Raw genomic sequence first — 17,369 nt, 5'->3', positions numbered from 1 at the left:
CATTCAGGACAACCTAATGAACAGAACTTTGTTATTTGAGAGCTTGCTTCAAACCTTGGGATAGAAGGCAAAGTATTTAAAAGGAGGACTAAGAATTTTTCTTCTTTGACACATTCATGAATATAAATGTATATTTGTACAAGTTTTGAAGCTGCAATTTATAAACTTTCTTTGAATGACAAAGCCGAAAGGTTAAGCAAGCCAGAGTTGAAGAGAAAGAAAGAACAATGAAACCGTTTACTGTTGCACAGAAATTTTGGAGGATAAAAATTAAAATTTCTGAGATAATCCTGTATCAATTGCTATATTTACCTGTGTATTTGTTGCCATTGCCTTACCTTAATAGGTTAGACACAGTTTCTAAATCAGCCCTGTCCAAAAGAAATGTAATGCAAGCCACATCCTGTATGTAGTATTACATTTTCTAGTAGCCACATCTAAAAAGTAAAAGTAAAGAAGATGATGCTAATGTTTTGTATTTAAAATGATTTATTTAGCCGGTCGTGGTGGCACATGTTTGTAATCCCAGCATTCGGGAGGCTGAGACTGGAGGATCGCGGTTCGCTGACAGCCTCAGCTATTTAGTGAGGCCCTCTGCAACTTCGTGAGACCCTGTTTCAAAACAAAGAATAAAAAACAGGGCAGAGGGTGTAGCTCAGAGGTCAAATGCCCCTGGGTTCCATCCCCAGACCCACAAATAAATAAGTTATTTATTTATTTATTTTAAAAAAGTTAAAGTACATATGAAAAATGCTAGCATTGTCGGGCATAGTGGCGCATGCTTGTACTCCCCATGCTTGGGAAGCGGAGGCAGGAAGATCATGCAGGTTTGAAGCCAGCCACACTGGCTTAAGAGACCCTGTTTCCAAATAAAAAATATAAAATAGGTCTGGGAGTGTAGCCCAGAGGTAGAAGGGTTCCATCCCCAGTAACACACACACACACACACACACACACACACACACACACACACACACACAATGCTAGCATTAATTCTGGATAGCAGGTACAAATGTGTTTATCAAATACTTTTTTGTGTGTGGGTCTAGTGATGGAACCCAGGGACATTTGACCTCTGAGCTACACCCCTGTCCTATTTTTTATTCTTTATTTGGAAACAGGGTCTCACTAAGTTGCGGAGGGCCTCACTACATAGCTGAAGCTGTCCGCAAACCACCATTCTCTGGTCTCAGCCTCCTGAATGCTGGGATTACAAGCATGTGTCACCATGCTCAGCTTATCATACACTCTTGTTTGGTAAGAACATGGTGGCTAACAGGGGCATTCTATCTCTGAGCTACAACCTCAGCCCTTTAAAAAAAAAATTATTTTGAAGGAGTGTTTCCCTAAGTTGCTGAATCTCACTAGGCTGAGGCAGACCATGAACTTGTGATCCTCTGGTCTTAGCATCCCAAGTTAATGGTATTATAGGCATGTGCCGCCATGCCCATCCCATACTAACATATTTTTAACCACAGGCACTTCACTGTACAATAGCTCTCTAGAACTTATTCACCTGGCATAAGTGAATCATCTACCCTTTAGTCATAACTTCATTTCCTTCTCCCTCCAGCCCATCAGCTACCATTCTACTTTCTATTTCTCTGAGTTTGACTTTTTATATAATGTTATTGCTGCATTAAAGTCTCACATCACAATTATTACAGTTGTGAAACTGTTAAGTGGTGGAAGTGTTCCAGGGACCCTTTTGGGCTCCCAGAACTGTAACAGTGAGAGAGATGTAGCCACAGATTCTTGTTCTGAGCTAGGTATAAAAAACACTAGCCTGAACTCTTTAAGCTTAAGCAATTTTTATTATTACAAAGACCAAAAGATAGAACGTAGCTTAGCACTACGCCATAGAGGGTGATAGAGTGGGATCACTTGAAGTCACCAAAGTCCTTCAGATATCAAGTAGCTTTATAACCAGTCTTAAATTACTATGTCACAGAGAGAGAGTGACATAGTGGGATGACTTGAAAAGAAGTCAGGGGAGGTTCCTGGACCCAGGACATTTTATACCAATAATCTTCTGACCAAACTAGATCTGCCATTTCTCCAGGACAGGTCTTTTGATGTGGGGATTCCTTCCTGTAGACCTGTCCAGTCTCTGGCACAGAACTTCTTTTGTTACACTCCAAAATGTGTTAGTTGATTATTGAGAGTCTGGGAACTCTTAGAGGCTCATGGCATTCCCTCACTTCCTTGAGAAAGTTTGCTTCTCTTAGAAATGTAAAAGACCCTAGGCTTTTGGGTTTCCTCTATTCTCTTGCTGATCACCCTAGGCACCTGGGTCCTCAGCAGTCCTTTCTGCTGAAACTCCTGGCTTTCTAATTCTGATGTTATTTTCACATTTTGAAACCATTTTCCAATACTGGTACATTCATACATTTTAAAGCCACTTCCCAATACTGGTACAATTTTAGATCATGGTTTCAGAGGTTTCATTCTGTTGGCAGCTGGCTCCATTGTTTCTAGGCCTTTGGTAAATCAATACATCACAATGGAAGGTCATAGTAGAGCAAAGTTGCTCCCATCATGGAAACCAGAAAGCAGACAGAGGCAGGGAACAAAATATAGCTCTCAAAGGCACACACTCAAGGACCCATCCCTCCAACTAGGTCCCTCTTCGTATAGTTTCAGCAGCTTTCAATAGTCCCTTTAACCATGAATCCATCAGTGGATTAACCCACTGGTGAGATCAGAGTCCCAGTGATCCAACCACATCCCCAAATCCCTACCTCTGAACACTGTTACATTGGAGACCAAAACTTCCAATGCATGAGCCTTTGGGGGACATTCTAGATTTGAACCATAATAGTGGTGGAACCATATCAAGGCAGAGAATACTAATTGTTACTAAACATCAATGTCACAAGGGTGCTACAAGAAAACCTGTTCAAACTTTGTTCCTAAGGGAGACAATAACCTTACTATCCTGGTCAGAAAACAAACCTCTGATGATGAATGGGTAAGAGTGGAAATTAGGGAAGAAATAAAGAAATTTATGGAAACAAATGAAAACAGAGACACAACCTACCAAAATCTATGGGACACTATGAAGGCAGTACTAAGAGGAAAGTTTATTGCATTGAGTGCCCACATAAGAAGGACAGAGAATCACCAAGTAAAGAACCTAATGACACAACTCAAGGACCTAGAAAGACTGCTACAGTCTATTCCCAAAGCCAGCAGAAGGCAAGAAATCATTAAAAATTAGAGCAGAAATAAATGAAATAGAGAACAAAAAAACAATTCAAAGAATCAATAAAACAAAAACTTGGTTCTTTGAAAAGATTAATAGAATTGATAAACCCCTGGCCAACCTAACCAAAAGAAAAAGAGAATCAACTTAAATTATCAAAATTAGAAGTGAAAAAAGAGATATCTCCACAGATAGTGAAGAAATTCAAAAGATTATCAGAAACTACTTTAAAAATTTATACTCCAATAGACTTGAAAACATGGAAGAAATTGATAGATTTCTAAGCACAGTTAACCTACCTAAAGTCAACCAAGAGGACATAGCAAGCCTAAACCAACCAATAGCAACCAAAAAAATAGAAATGGCAATAAAAATTCTTCCACCAAAGAAAAGCCCAGGCCCAGATGGGTTTCCAGCTGAATTCTACAAAACCTTCAGTGAACAACTAATACCAATACTTTAGAACTTGTTCCGAAAAATTGAAAGAGATGGAACTCTCCCAAATTCCTTCTATGAGGCCAGTATCACATTAATTCCCAAACCAAATAAAGATAAGTCAAGAAAGAAAAACTACAGACCAATACCCTTAATGAACATAGATGCAAAAATTCTAAACAAAATACTAGCCATATGCATTCAAAACTATATCAAGAGAATAATATATCATGACCAAGTTGGTTTCAACCCAGAAAAACAAGGCTGGTTCAACATACGCAAATCAATACATGTTATTCACCACATAAATAAAACCAAGAACAAAAACCACATCATCATAGTAAAAGATGCTGAAAAAGCATTCGACAAAATCCAACACCCATTTATGTTAAAAACACTACAGATAGAAGGACCGTACTTCAACATCATTAAGACAATATACTGTGAAACCCAAAGCCAACATTATATTGAATGGGGAAGAACTGCAAGAATTTCCTCTAAAATCAGGAACAAGACAAGGATGCCCACCATCACCACTCTTTTTCAATACAGTCCTTGAGACTCTTGCCGCAGCAATAAGACAAGAGAAGGAAATCAAAGGAATCCACATAGGAAGAGAAGAATTAAAATTATCCTTATTTGCAGATGACATGATCCTTTATCTGAAAGACCCAAAGAACTCAACCAAAGGACTTCTGGAGCTGATTGACAAATTCAGCAAAGTCGCAGGATACAAAATCAACCTAAAGAAATCAGGGGCTTTTCTTTATGCCAACAATGAATACACAATGAAAGAAACAAAGAAAACAATTCCATTCACTATAACCCCAAAACCAATAAAAAACCTAGGAATAAACCTAACCAAAGATGTAAAAGACCTCTACAACAAAAACTATAAAACATTAAAGAAATTGAAGAAGACCTTGGAAGATGGAAAGATCTCCCATGCTCATGGATAGGCAGAATAAATATAATCAAAATGGCCATTCTACCAAAAGTGATCTATAGATTCAATGAAATTCCCATTAAAATACCAGTGACATTCTTCATAGACCTAGAAAAATCAATCATGAACTTTATATGGATAAAGAAAAGACCCAGAATAGCCAAAGCAATTCTCAGCAATAAGAAACATGCAGAGGAATCACAATCCCAGACTTCAAATTATACTATAGAGCAATAGTAGTAAAAACATCATGGTAATGGCACAATAACAGATATACTGACTGATGGATTAAAATAGAAGATACAGAAACAAATCCACACATCTTTAGTCAATTAATCTTTGACAAAGGGGCCAAACTCATACACTGGAGAAAAGACAGCCTTTTCAACAAATGGTGCTGGGAGAACTGGCTATCCATTTGTAGAAAGATGGAACTAAACCCCTATATCTCACCATGCACAGGAATCAACTCGAGATGGAGCAAAGACTTAGAAATTAAACCGGAGACCGTGAAGTTATTAGAAGAGAGCATACGCTCAACACTACAACATATTGGCACAGGCAGTAACTTTCTCAACAAAACCTCCAAAGCTCAGGAAATTAAAGCAAGAATAAACAAATGGGATAGCATCAAACTAAAAAGTTTCTTCTCATCAAAGGAAACCATCAATAACCTAAAGAGGAAGGCTACAGAATGGGAGATCTTTACCAGCCACCACTCTGATAGGGGGCTAATATCCAGAATATACAAAGAGCTCAAAAGACTCTATACTAGCAAAACAAACAACCCAATCAAGAAATGAGCAAATGAACTGAATAGACACTTCACAAAAAAAGAGATACAAAGAGCCAACAGATACATGAAAAGATGTTCTACATCATTAGCCATCAGGGAGATGCAAATCAAAACTACACTCAGATTCCATCTAACCCCAGAGTGGCAAGCATAAAGAAATCAAATAACAACATATGTTGGCGAGGATGTGGGGAAAGAGGAACTCTTTTACACTGTTGGTGGGAATGCAAACTATTTCAGCCACTATGGAGATCTGTGTGGAGATTCTTAAGAAATTTGGGAATAGATCCACCATATGATCCAGCTCCACCACTCCTGGGTATTTTTCCAAAGGGGTTGAATTCAGAGAACTACAGCTACATATGCATACCCATGTTCATAGCAATACAATTCGTAATAGCCAAAATATGGAACCAACCCAGATCTCCATCAACAGATGAATGGATTGCAAAACTCTGAGAAATACAGACAATGGAATTCTACTCAGCCATAAAGAAGAACAAAATCATATCATTTGCAAGAAGATGGAAAGTCCTGGAGAGCATTATGTTAAGTGATATCAGCCAAGCACAGAAGGAGAAGGTACATATGTTTCCTCTAATATGCCCAAACTAGGAAACACAGAGGATACCAGTGGGACTCCAGATAATGGAGAGGAAATATTAGCAAAGTTTGAATGGAAAGATAGGAGAGTAGGAAGGCTGAACTTGATTAATGAGGGCCTACATCCAAATATGTATAAAATTATGAATATGGCATGGTTACCCTCGACAATCATTGGTGGGAGGGGTGACGGGGGTGGGGGGGAGAGGGTGCCAAGTGTAGCTTAAATGTATACCATTTATATTCAATAAAAAATTTGTATTAAAAATAAATAAATAAAAAATAAATAAAATAAAAAGAAAACAAACCTCTGACCCAGAGGGAAACACTATCTGAAACATCCAAGGCCACTATGTAAGCATCTAGGTCACAAAAGATTTAGCAATGCCATTGCGAACTGCCTCCCAATAATTGGCTTTTTTTCTTGAAAGCCTTCTTAGATTACTTTAGGCAAAGGTAGACGTTCCACTGTATTCTCTACATATTTCAAAAATAGCACAGAATTCACTATTAGAAATTTTTTTCTGCTTATCTTTCTCTCCCACTGTTCTGTGAGCTCCTGAGAACCAGAGAAACACCAGTACTCAATAAATACTTGATAAATAAGTGCTTTTAAAGAAACAGGATAATGAAACTATTAGGAAGAATTTAATTTAGTCTGATGGCCAAGGAAAGTCAAGCTTTGATTAATCTAAGACCTGAAGAATAAGAAACCAGCTACATAAAATCTAGGGATGAAGAGTGGTTAAGGAGAAGCAGCCTGTCTAAAGGAGCTACAGCATCATAAAGCTTGGCGAGTTGAGAAACTAAAAGGCCAGAGCATTGAGACAACTACAGCAAGTGAGTATTCAAATGACTTACGGTGATTTCGAAGAGGTTAGTAATGAAGCCAATTAGCGGAGTCTTACATACCATGTTAAGACATAGGAAGCCCATGAATAATTTTAGTAGGATATATTGTAATTCAATTTTATTTTACTTATTTATTATGTTTGCAGCACTAAGAATTGAACCCAGAACCATCCTAACTCCAAACTCCACCCTCAGCTCTTTTTAAATTTTTGTCATAAAACAGGGTCTAAGTTGATGAAAGTCTTGCTGAGTATTGCCATGTTGCTAAGGCTGTCCTCAACACTGTCCCCGCCTCCAGGTACTGGGATTACAGATGTGCACCACCAAGAAGAGCTATAATGCAATTTTACAATGTAATCTCAGCTGCCTTGTACAATATGAATAGGAGTCACAAACTTCTTAGGAGTCTGAATGTGAATGGTGACCAAGGATGACTTCTTGTTTTGCTGATTCATCTTGGGACTTTTAAATCTCTCTTCTGCTAATGAATTTGGTTTTTGTGTCTTGAAACTAAACACTTTCCTTTAGCATCAAGAATTTCACTCCCCTTTGTTCTCCTATTTTAATATTAAACACTATCCAAACCAGCCGGGCGTGGTGGCGCACTCTTGTAATCCCAGCATCCGGGAGACTGAAACCTGGAGGATCACGGTTCGCGGACAGCCTCAGCTACTCAGTGAAGCCCTCTGCAACTCAGTGAGACCCAGTTTCAAAATAAAGAATAAAAACTAGGGCAGGGGGTGTAGCTCAGAGGTCGAATGTCCCTGGGTTCCATCCCCAGACCCGCAAAATAAATAAATAAATAAATAAATAAATAAATAAATAAATACACTATCCAAATCAATCTATTAACTATTTCCTTAAATATCTGATACTGACACTCACCACTCACCTGTAATGCCCTCCACCTACTTAAATTTTAGTATTATTTTCTGTCTAGTTTAGCCTTTTTTAAAAATCTCAATAAACTAAATTTCCTTTATTAATCCATAATGTCTTGCTACAGACACTGTACAGGATATTTATTAATATCAAAAAAGGCTTCAAACCTTTAAAATGAGGTTAGAATAAGAGTATAAAATAGTGTCAGGAAACATATAGTTAGCAGCTGAATATGCTGGTTTTCCCAAACTCTGCATTTTTCTCACAAACCTTCTTATTGGGGGAAGTTTTCCACCTAGGAATCTGAGGAACTATTTCTTTTCTGGCTTATTGACTACAGACAATGTGGTATCAATTAAATCCCTCACAGACAAGGAATTTGTGGGGTTCTTACAGTACTCACCTTGCCTATGAATGCCCTCTTTTTTGGTACTGGGCATTGAACACAGGGGCATTCTACCTCCAAGCCACGCTCCCCCACCTTATTCAATTAAAAAAAAAAAAATTTCTTGCTAACTTGCTGAGTCTGGCTAAGTTACTGAGTCTGGCCTTGAACCTGTGATCCTCCAGTATCAGCCTCCCAAGTACTGGGATTATAGAAACGTGCCACCTAACCCTGCAGTTCCCTTTTATGTTGAATACTACATTTTCCTTTTATTAAATTCAGTAATTTTGAGCCAGGTATAGTGGCTCATACTTGTAATCCCAGTACTTGGGAGGCTGAGACAGGAGTCTAACAGGTTCCAGGTCAGTCTTAGCTACTTGGTAAGGCCTAGGAAACTAAGTGAGACCCTATTTCAAAATAAAGAATAAAAAATAGGGCTGGGGGTATAGCTCAGAGTAGAATACCCCTAGAGTAGAATACCCCTAGAGGTATTCTACTCCCCAGTACTTGGGGGAGGTACAACCTTGGTAAACATTTTTATTGGATCCCCGCAACTTTATAAGACAATGTATTATTCCTCTCCTGTTTTAAGGATATAGAAATTGTAAAGATGAGAACTGAGAAAAAGTCCTGAGTATTGGTTAAAAATATTGGTTCTTAGTCTTCCTGACTGATGGAAGCTCTAAATTCCCTGGCTCAGTGAACAATTTTTCTTTTACCACACTCATTCACCTCTACTTTTTATAAAAACTGAATTCAGGAAGCATAAAAAAAATCCTCAGAAAACAAGCTCTTGCTCCTATATTGCTCAAATTATGTAGGGGCAATCACCCAGATTCATAACATGCCATAGCGAGCTGAAGAACCAAGGGAGTAGAAAACAAAGCAAAGAAATCTCAGTTCCTTTCCGACTTATTTTTATTCTAGTTAACTTATCTATTTACTTATTACTCTTTGGGTGGGGGTAATGAGGATTGAACCCAAGAGGATTCTACCTCCCACCTACACCCCCCATCCCAATTTTGGTTTGAAACAGCGTCCCCTAGGTCGCTGAGTCTCACTACTGTGATTGTCCGCGAATCTACAATCTTCCTGTTTCGTCCTCCAAAACCTGGACTTATTACAAGCCTGCGCCACCACACCTTTTTTTTTTAACCTGATTACCCTTCCTATGCTGAGAGCTGTGCCGTTTTCACTCACCCCCTGCCAACCTCCCGAGGACTCTACTGACCAGCAAGTGAAATACCCAGCCTAAAGTAAGTTTTCAACCGAGGACTCAGGTTTAAGTCACTTCATTTGTATGCCAAGTTTCCAGTTCCTGCAGTATTTGCCGCGGGCCCTCGCCGGCCGCCGCGCCTCCCCACCGGAAGCCCCGCGGCGGAAGCGGCCGCCGCGCGGTCACGTGTCAGCCCAAGATGGCTGCGCCCGGGCGGGAGGGGCCAAGGTTGTAGCGAACCCCGGCGTTCCAAAGGAAGAACGGGGGAAGCACCGGCTGCTCGGAGGAAAGCAGAAGGTACAGGTATTTCGGGATTAAGGGTAAAGGCTGTGGGGTCAGCAAAAACCCGATGTGATGACTTCGTCCACCGCAGCGCAGTAATGAAACCAGGAGAGGTAACCGGACGCGACTGACCATTTCTTCACTTTGCATCCTAGATCATCTTATAAATTGGGCTAATAGAAGTGGGGAGGAAATGCCTGCGACTGGATTCAATCTTGAGATTACTGCCAATTCACAGGGCGACCTTAACCAAATTTAATCATTGCCCATCTCTGGAAGCAGCCCTCAGATTGATGTGAAGTAGCTAATGCGAAAAACTTTATGGAATGTTAGGTCTGGGGTGGTGGCTCGCGCCTGTAATCACCAGTACTTCTGCTGAGACTCGAGGATTTCAGGTTCCAAACCAGCCTCACACAATTTATCGGTTTCCAGAAAAAAAAAAAAAAAAAAAAAGGCTGAGGTATATATGGGTTCCAGTCCCCACTACCCCTAAAAGAGAAAGATGTTTGTAGTCTTAAAGATGGCATTGTCATTGGCAGGGATTTATTAATAATGGGGAAACAATGCCCTACCCGGGCTGCCCCGTCAGAACTTCTACGAAATTTTGACTTGTGATCTTAGAAACACCATAGAAATGGCGATTTAACAGAGGAACCTCACAAGTATTAGAGCAAAGAATAGAAACATAGTGATAACATCGGGCTGGACAATTCAGGAAATAATTTATTTCTAACATATTTACCACACTTTATATATGCTGAAATTTGATTACATTTATATTCCACCCACCCCACATACAGAATTATCCAGTGTGCCTGTATGGCTCAGATTGTGTATATCTTGTTATTGAAAGCCACAGCTCTCAAAAATTTGAGTCCTGGGAACCTAGACCTAAAATTCAAAACCTGTATTTTACTTATTAGGTCTAGATATGCAAAATTGCAATGCACTCAACTTTTTTCAAATGACTTCTTTTAAAACTGGCACCAAATAAATTTTTTGTTAAATTAGGGCAATAATCTTGTAGATTAATAGTGACAGTGCACCAAAACAATCTGATTCATAAAATGGTGTTGCATTTGCTGTTATCCCTGAGCCATTGCTTGACTGTTATACTGGAATCTGTTCATGAACTAAATCCTTAGGCTAAAATGTATTCACCATTTCTGTACAGATATTCACCCTCTCCAGTGCAGAGATCAACTGTTTTGGCATAGTATTTCCTTTTTAGCCCTGTAGGGTTGTTTGTTGACCCTTGCTTTATACTAAATTCTCTGCCAAAGTTGTACTCACTTAAGGTAAAAATTTACACTTGAACCAATGGCACATGAGAGTTCTGCCTGCCCTAAATTCTTGCCAGTAATTGAACTAGACAGATTTTAGTAAACCTTTGAGTACAAATTGGTATCTCTTTGTGGTCTTATTTTCCTGATTCTAAGGAAGAGAAATATTTATTTACATTTAATGGCTGTTTAACTTTCTTTTGTGAAGGGCCTATTCAGATCTTTTGTCAACTTTTCTACAGCTTTGCTTGCCTTGCTCTTGAGTTGTAGTTCTGTATGTTCTGAAATTACTCCTTTGCCAGTAGCATTTTCTCCCATACTAATTATCTTCATGATTTCTGACGTACGCAAATTCTTAATTTTTATATTAGCTAACAGTTTTATAAGTCGTCTATGGTTGGTGCTATTTATGAATAGTTCTGGGTATTGGTCAATAATTGAGGGTATGTTAAGGATTATGAAGATAAACTGTATTTCCATGAAGCTTTGTGTTTTCATGTTGTGTTTTGTTCCACTATAGGTTATCTTTGTTTTTTTTTTAGCATGCTCTGTATGCACTGATTTTTAGGGGGGGTTATGAACTATAATCTACAGCTTTAAGAATTAAATGGTCTTCTGAAAGCTTTTAAGATGTTTTCCTATAGCTATATACATTGTAGAAAATGGTATTTATGTGCTTTTTAAGGCTCAAGATGGAAAAACGCAAACCCGATACTATGAAGGAAAGCTTACTTGATTTCATAAACAGAAAACTTAACCAACTTCCAGAAGCAGAAAGGTAAGATCCCTTAATTTAAAAATCTTTTGCCAGTTGGATTTTCATTATTGACTCGTTATCTCAAATTTTCCTACCGTAAGTATAAGCAACACAGAACATCAGAAAGAAATTGAGCTGTTTTCTTGCTTTGATGAGAAAACTGTGACCCAGAGGGTTAACGGTTTACTCAACTGTGGTCCAGAGAGGTCAATGTTTTAGCTAATTGTGGACATTGAGATTAGATCATTTGTATTATATTTTTTTCCCACTTGTATTTTTTCCACTTAGCTTGGAGTACAGTAAAATGTAAACATTTATGGGCCACTAAAGTAAAACTTTAGTAAAGTTTTAAACTTAAGTATCATTTCTTTCTATCATTATACTTATCTAAGAGTATACCATGGAACACACATGGCTAGACAGGGAATGTCAGAGGAATGAGATGGGTAAAAGTGTTTGGTGCTTTTTGTTTGCCTGTTTTCTTGGTGCCCTAGGGATCTTTAAATTATGACTAAAGGGAAAAAATAGAATATAGGAGATATTCTAATCTTTGAAGGCAATACAGATAACTACATTGCCCTTCCAGATTATTCTTAGATCCCCTTGACAATCAAAATCTCTTTGACTTGGTTACATCTAAAATAAAAATTAAAATCTGAGACCTTTAAAAGGATGGAAAAATAAAATAAAAATAAGCATGGTGTGGTGGCACACATATGTAATCCTAGTACTTGGGAGTACTAACCGGAGGATAGCAGTATAATCCTGGGATCAATCCCCAGTAACAACAACAAAAAAAGAGCCAACCTATGGAAGAAGAAAGAAGAACAGTATCGCAAGTAGAGAGAATAACATATACCTAGGGCAAAAAGTTGTCCTATTTGTGGAACCAGTGTTACTGAAATACAAGAGAAGTGGACAAGAAACAATTTGAAACAGGAAAATGTGGCCAGATTAACTATATTCTAATGAACATTCCAGTTGCTTTTTGGAAAACAAATTTAAGATAGGAAAGACAGGAAACATAAAGACGACTGACAGTTATCCTGATGAGTACACAGGGTAGATTGGTAGCAGTTAAGACATAAAGATTTGAAATTTATTTTAGAAGTATATTCTTTTACTGTCTTCAGGTGTGTTCCAGTGTTAGCACTTACCATCTCAACAAGGGAGAACCTAGAAACCAAGAGCAGTGAAAAGAATTTGGTGATATTTTTAAAACTCTGTATCCATCCTCACCAGCAACACACATACACACACACCCTTTGCTATTTGTGAAAAACTCTTAAAAGCAAAAGCAAAATCAGGCCTGTGGTCCATTTCCCTAACAGTAAGGGAGAGCGGGAAAGCCACAGACTGACACAAAGTATGGATTAGATGGTGGCGGCAGTTTTAAAGAGTAAGAAGTAGGTAGTCACTGGGACCTTTACCAAATTAGAAGAGAACCTTGAGAAGTGAGCTCTAACAGCTAAGCAAAGATTTAGTTTGGATATAATAAACTGCTTTCAAACATGGCACCTAACCAGGTGTTCTATTATCTTTACCTTGTTCCTATTCTAAGTTTGAATCCTACCCCTTCTTGCATTATCAAAAAATTTATTATACCTAAGTTACTTGGTATGTTCTGAAGTATGTGGGACATTTTATTGTCAAAAACTTCATTTCCCAATTCATAAAATGAAAAAATTCTAGACAGAATTGGAAAATTGCTACACAGTTGAGGGAAAATTTTCTGTATGTCTTGCAAAAATCATAAAATGCACTTAGCAAAAACTATGTGTTTCATTGAATCCTTATGTGTTGACCAAATTCAGAAGCTTTAAAAAAAAAATCTATATGTAAAACAGTGATTTAAGGCTGTGGTTTTATGGAGTTGTAAGGGACACATTTTTTATCCAGTTCTTCCTAGTTCTGTTTAAGTTCTATAACATATGCCAGAATTGGAGAACTTTCATGCACACAGTGCAACCAAAAAGTTATTTTTTCCTCACCCTCAGGAATCTACTTGAACATGGATCTATATATGTTGGACTTAATGCTGCTCTCTGTGGCCTAATAGCAAACAGCCTTTTTCGCCGTGTCTTGCATATAACACAGGCTCGAATAGCTGCTGGCTTACCAATGGCAGTGATTCCATTTGTGACAGCATATGCTTCTTACAAAGGTTTTGTAAGTTTACCTCTGAGTACAGGTAAATTTTCATTTACTATTTTCCTTGGTATTTTTACTTTCAACTTTGGTTAGTATTTAATTATTAATATCAAGTACCTACATGATATTATACAGTTTGGGTAAGATTGAATCTTGCTAAATACTTTCCTTGAGCCAGGCGTGGTGGCGCACGCTTGTAATCCCCGCGCTTGGGAGGCTGAGACATAAGGATCGCGCAGCTTCAAAGCCAGCCTCAGCTACTTAGTGAGGCTCTCAGCAACCTAGTGAGACCCTGTTTCCAAATAAAGTATAAAATAGGTCTGGGAGTGTAGCCTGGAGGTAGAAAGCCTCTGGGTTCCACCCCCAGTACCACCAAAAAAAAAAAAAAATTAAAAAATTAAATACTTTCCTTGAAAGTATCTTTTCCACAGTACAAGAATAAGGAATATTTGGAAACTGCATTTTTTTTACTAAAACGCTAGCTCTACCTTAGTTTTTATTTATTTATTTATTTATTTTTTTGCAGTACTGGGTATGAAACCCAGAGGCCTTCTACCTCCCAGCCCTATTCTTTACTTTGAAATAAGATCTGAGTCGCAAGGGCCTAAGTAGCTGAGGCTGTCTGCAAACAGCGATCCTGTCTCAGCCTGCAAGTGCTGGGATTATAAGCTTGTGCTACCACACCTGGCTTACCTTAAGATTTTTTTTTTTAATTTATAGAAAAACTCCTTAAAGGGATAAATCATTTGTATAGGAATACAACTCTTTATGTAATAAATTTCTTAATACACTATATGCATGTATAAAATTTCTCAATGAGAGATTTAACTGTTTTGAAATTTTACCATGTGATGAGTACCTTGAATACTAACCACAAAAAATATTTTAATAATTTAAATGAAAAGTATTACTACTCTTTGTAAATGCTGCTCCAAATTTGATTGAATTAGATAAATTTTTGTTTGAATTCCCATGGCCATTGTGGAAAGAATTTTTCCAATCAAGAGAAACCTACTGACCAATAAACTGAACAGAGTAAAAATATCAGCCCAGGTATAAACTGAACAGAGTAAAAATATCAGCCCAGGTCAGCTGATGGCAGAACAAGGTCAGAAATCTAGAAACAGCCCATACTTGAGATGATTATATCCAAGTCCAGAACCAGTTAAAGAACCTTTTTCCTTAGATGATCCTATCAATTTTCCTGGCTATTTTATGTTATCTTTGCATGTTATTCACCTTTCTCGTGTGCTAGGGATCAAACTCAGAGCCATGTACATACCAAGCACAAACTAATTATACCTTTCATTATGACTTGCAGAATTGCATTTGCCTGAAAAATATCTGTAAATAATATAAGTGGATCATGAATTATTTTAAACCATGTTAGCTCAACTATCATAATCATCACTTCCAAATCTAATTTATTTTCTAGGCTATTTGAATTGCGAAGCCTGTACCGTCACACGAGCCGGAATGGTTGGCTTTGTTTTGGGAGGTCTATACCCTGTTTTCTTGGCTATACCTGTGAATGGTGGCCTAGCAGCCAGGTAGGATTCTGTTTTCTCCTAATTAAACTTTTAAATTGTAAAGTTTTAAATAATATGTACTTAAAAATATGTACTTAAAACATCAAGTATATTTTCTCTAAGGTATTTAGATCAAAGGCAAAATTGTCTTTCATTTTAAACTAAGAGTTTTTAGGTAATCAAATTTTGCTTTCCAGAAATATGAAAACAGTACTAAAACTTCATCACATTTCCTCTTGGTGTGTACTTCATGTTAAGAACCCAACTTGTGTACTGAATGCTCACTACAAAACCGCAAACAGTACTATGTCCAGTGCAGAAGCTTAATACAGAAATTTTCTTAGATGAGTTTGAGTACTTGGACTAAAGGAAAATTCTGTGAGGAAATGTCTAGTTATAAACCTACTACTCCAGAATAATTCTGGTTATTCTCTATTGAGTTCTTATATGAGCTTTCTATTCTATGAGCCTCCAGAGGTAAACTGGAGAAAGAAGCAAAAGAAAACAGGACAATTTTTAGGACTAATAGACACTAAAAAAAGTAGCATTACCTTATCTTTGGCCATTTTATCTTAATACTTCTAGGATGTACATTGTTTTGCCATGTGACATTTCTAGTAAAATATCTCAATGTTTTCTTACAGGTATGAGTCAGCCCTGCTACCAGAGAAAGGAAACGCATTAACTTACTGGGTTAGAATTTCTAAGCCCATCTTTAGAAGGATGTTATTTCCCACTTTACTTCAAACTGTGTTTGCAGCATACCTTGGGTCTAGACAATATAAACTAGTTATAAAGGCCCTTCAGTTACCTGAACCTGGTCTAGAAATTCACTGATTTTTTTTTAAGCAGAAATGTATACAAAAATAAAATGGTGAAAACAATCTATGTCTCTAATGCTAAAATACAGACTTACATTTTATCACATGAGGTACAACTCTGGGACCTACAATGAAAAGCTATTAACTTATGTCTCTAATGTTAAAATGCAGACTTATAATTTATCACATGAGGAACAATTCTGGGACCTACAATGAAAGGCTATACAGAGCAACAAAAGGCTGAACTTATGTAAAGACTACTCACTTCAACAGTACATTAAGCACTGAGTTTGAACTGTAACACAAGGGGGGGGCAATTAACAATATACCAATTTTCAAATGCCAAATAGAATGGAAAATTAAAACAAAAAACTTAATACAGCTGTGGTTTTGACCTCATTTCTTAATTCAAAACATTTCAATAGATAACATTAATCTACAAATCTTAGACTTTAATAACCTTCCTCACAAGGCATCAATCCTAATGTATACCCTTAGAAAGTTCTACTTCTATAAAGATTTAGGCGAAGTCTATCCTTTAAAACTTCCATCTATTATGGGATATTCCTTTAGCATGACAAATTTCAACCTTTTTTGTTATATGGTGCTAAGCAAGTTAACTAACCTCTCCAACCCTCAGTGCCTTAATCCTCCTGTCTCCCCCTCCCAAGCGCAGGGCAAGGTGCACCACGCCAGGCATTATGTACATAATTTTAAAGACAAAATAAATACCTGTTTTACAAACTAAAATACTGAGTAAACATTCTCTGAATGAAAGCTGTCCATTCTACTTGCATTCCAACACAGCACTTTTATTTTTGTCTTATTTATTAGTTTAGGTACTTGAGATGAACCCAAAAGCATTCTACCCCTGAGCAACACCTCCAGCCCTTTTTATTTTGAAACAAGGTTTCGCTAAGTTGCTGAGGCTGTCCTCAAACCTGTGATCCTGTCTCCACTTCCTAAGTACTGGGATTACAGGTGTGTCTCACCACCCAGCTCTATCACTTTTATTTATAGCAGTTCTACTTATAAAAATAATAATGAATTTAAATAACTTACCTCAAAAATAAGGAATTCAAGTTATTAAGAGATTCCAGAATATTAAATGTTATTATCAAATTATATAACCCAATGAATAGAATAGCTAAATTGCTAGTTTATTACAAATTGTTTCCTTACTCCTGAAAGAGTTCAAGAATATTTACTCCCTACCATGCATCTCT

The 17,369-nt window shown here is 37.5% G+C and overlaps 1 protein-coding gene across 1 annotated transcript; it reads left to right on the top strand.

Moving 5' to 3' along the window:
- Positions 1 to 11,577: 11,577 nt before the first annotated feature.
- On the top strand, positions 11,578 to 16,159 carry TMEM126A (transmembrane protein 126A; the record flags this gene model as incomplete). The annotated part of the gene is made up of 4 exons (XM_080698616.1): positions 11,578 to 11,663; positions 13,640 to 13,833; positions 15,229 to 15,343; positions 15,967 to 16,159. The coding sequence occupies 4 exons, from the start codon at positions 11,578 to 11,580 to the stop codon at positions 16,157 to 16,159; spliced, it is 588 nt and encodes a 195-aa protein (XP_080554742.1).
- Between the last annotated feature and the right edge of the window lie 1,210 nt (positions 16,160 to 17,369).

The sequence above is a fragment of the Muscardinus avellanarius genome (genome assembly GCF_963383645.1).
Source record: "Muscardinus avellanarius genome assembly, chromosome: 1".
In the NCBI taxonomy this organism is placed as follows: Eukaryota; Metazoa; Chordata; class Mammalia; order Rodentia; family Gliridae; genus Muscardinus; species Muscardinus avellanarius.
This window is presented reverse-complemented; position numbering and strand designations above follow the sequence as displayed.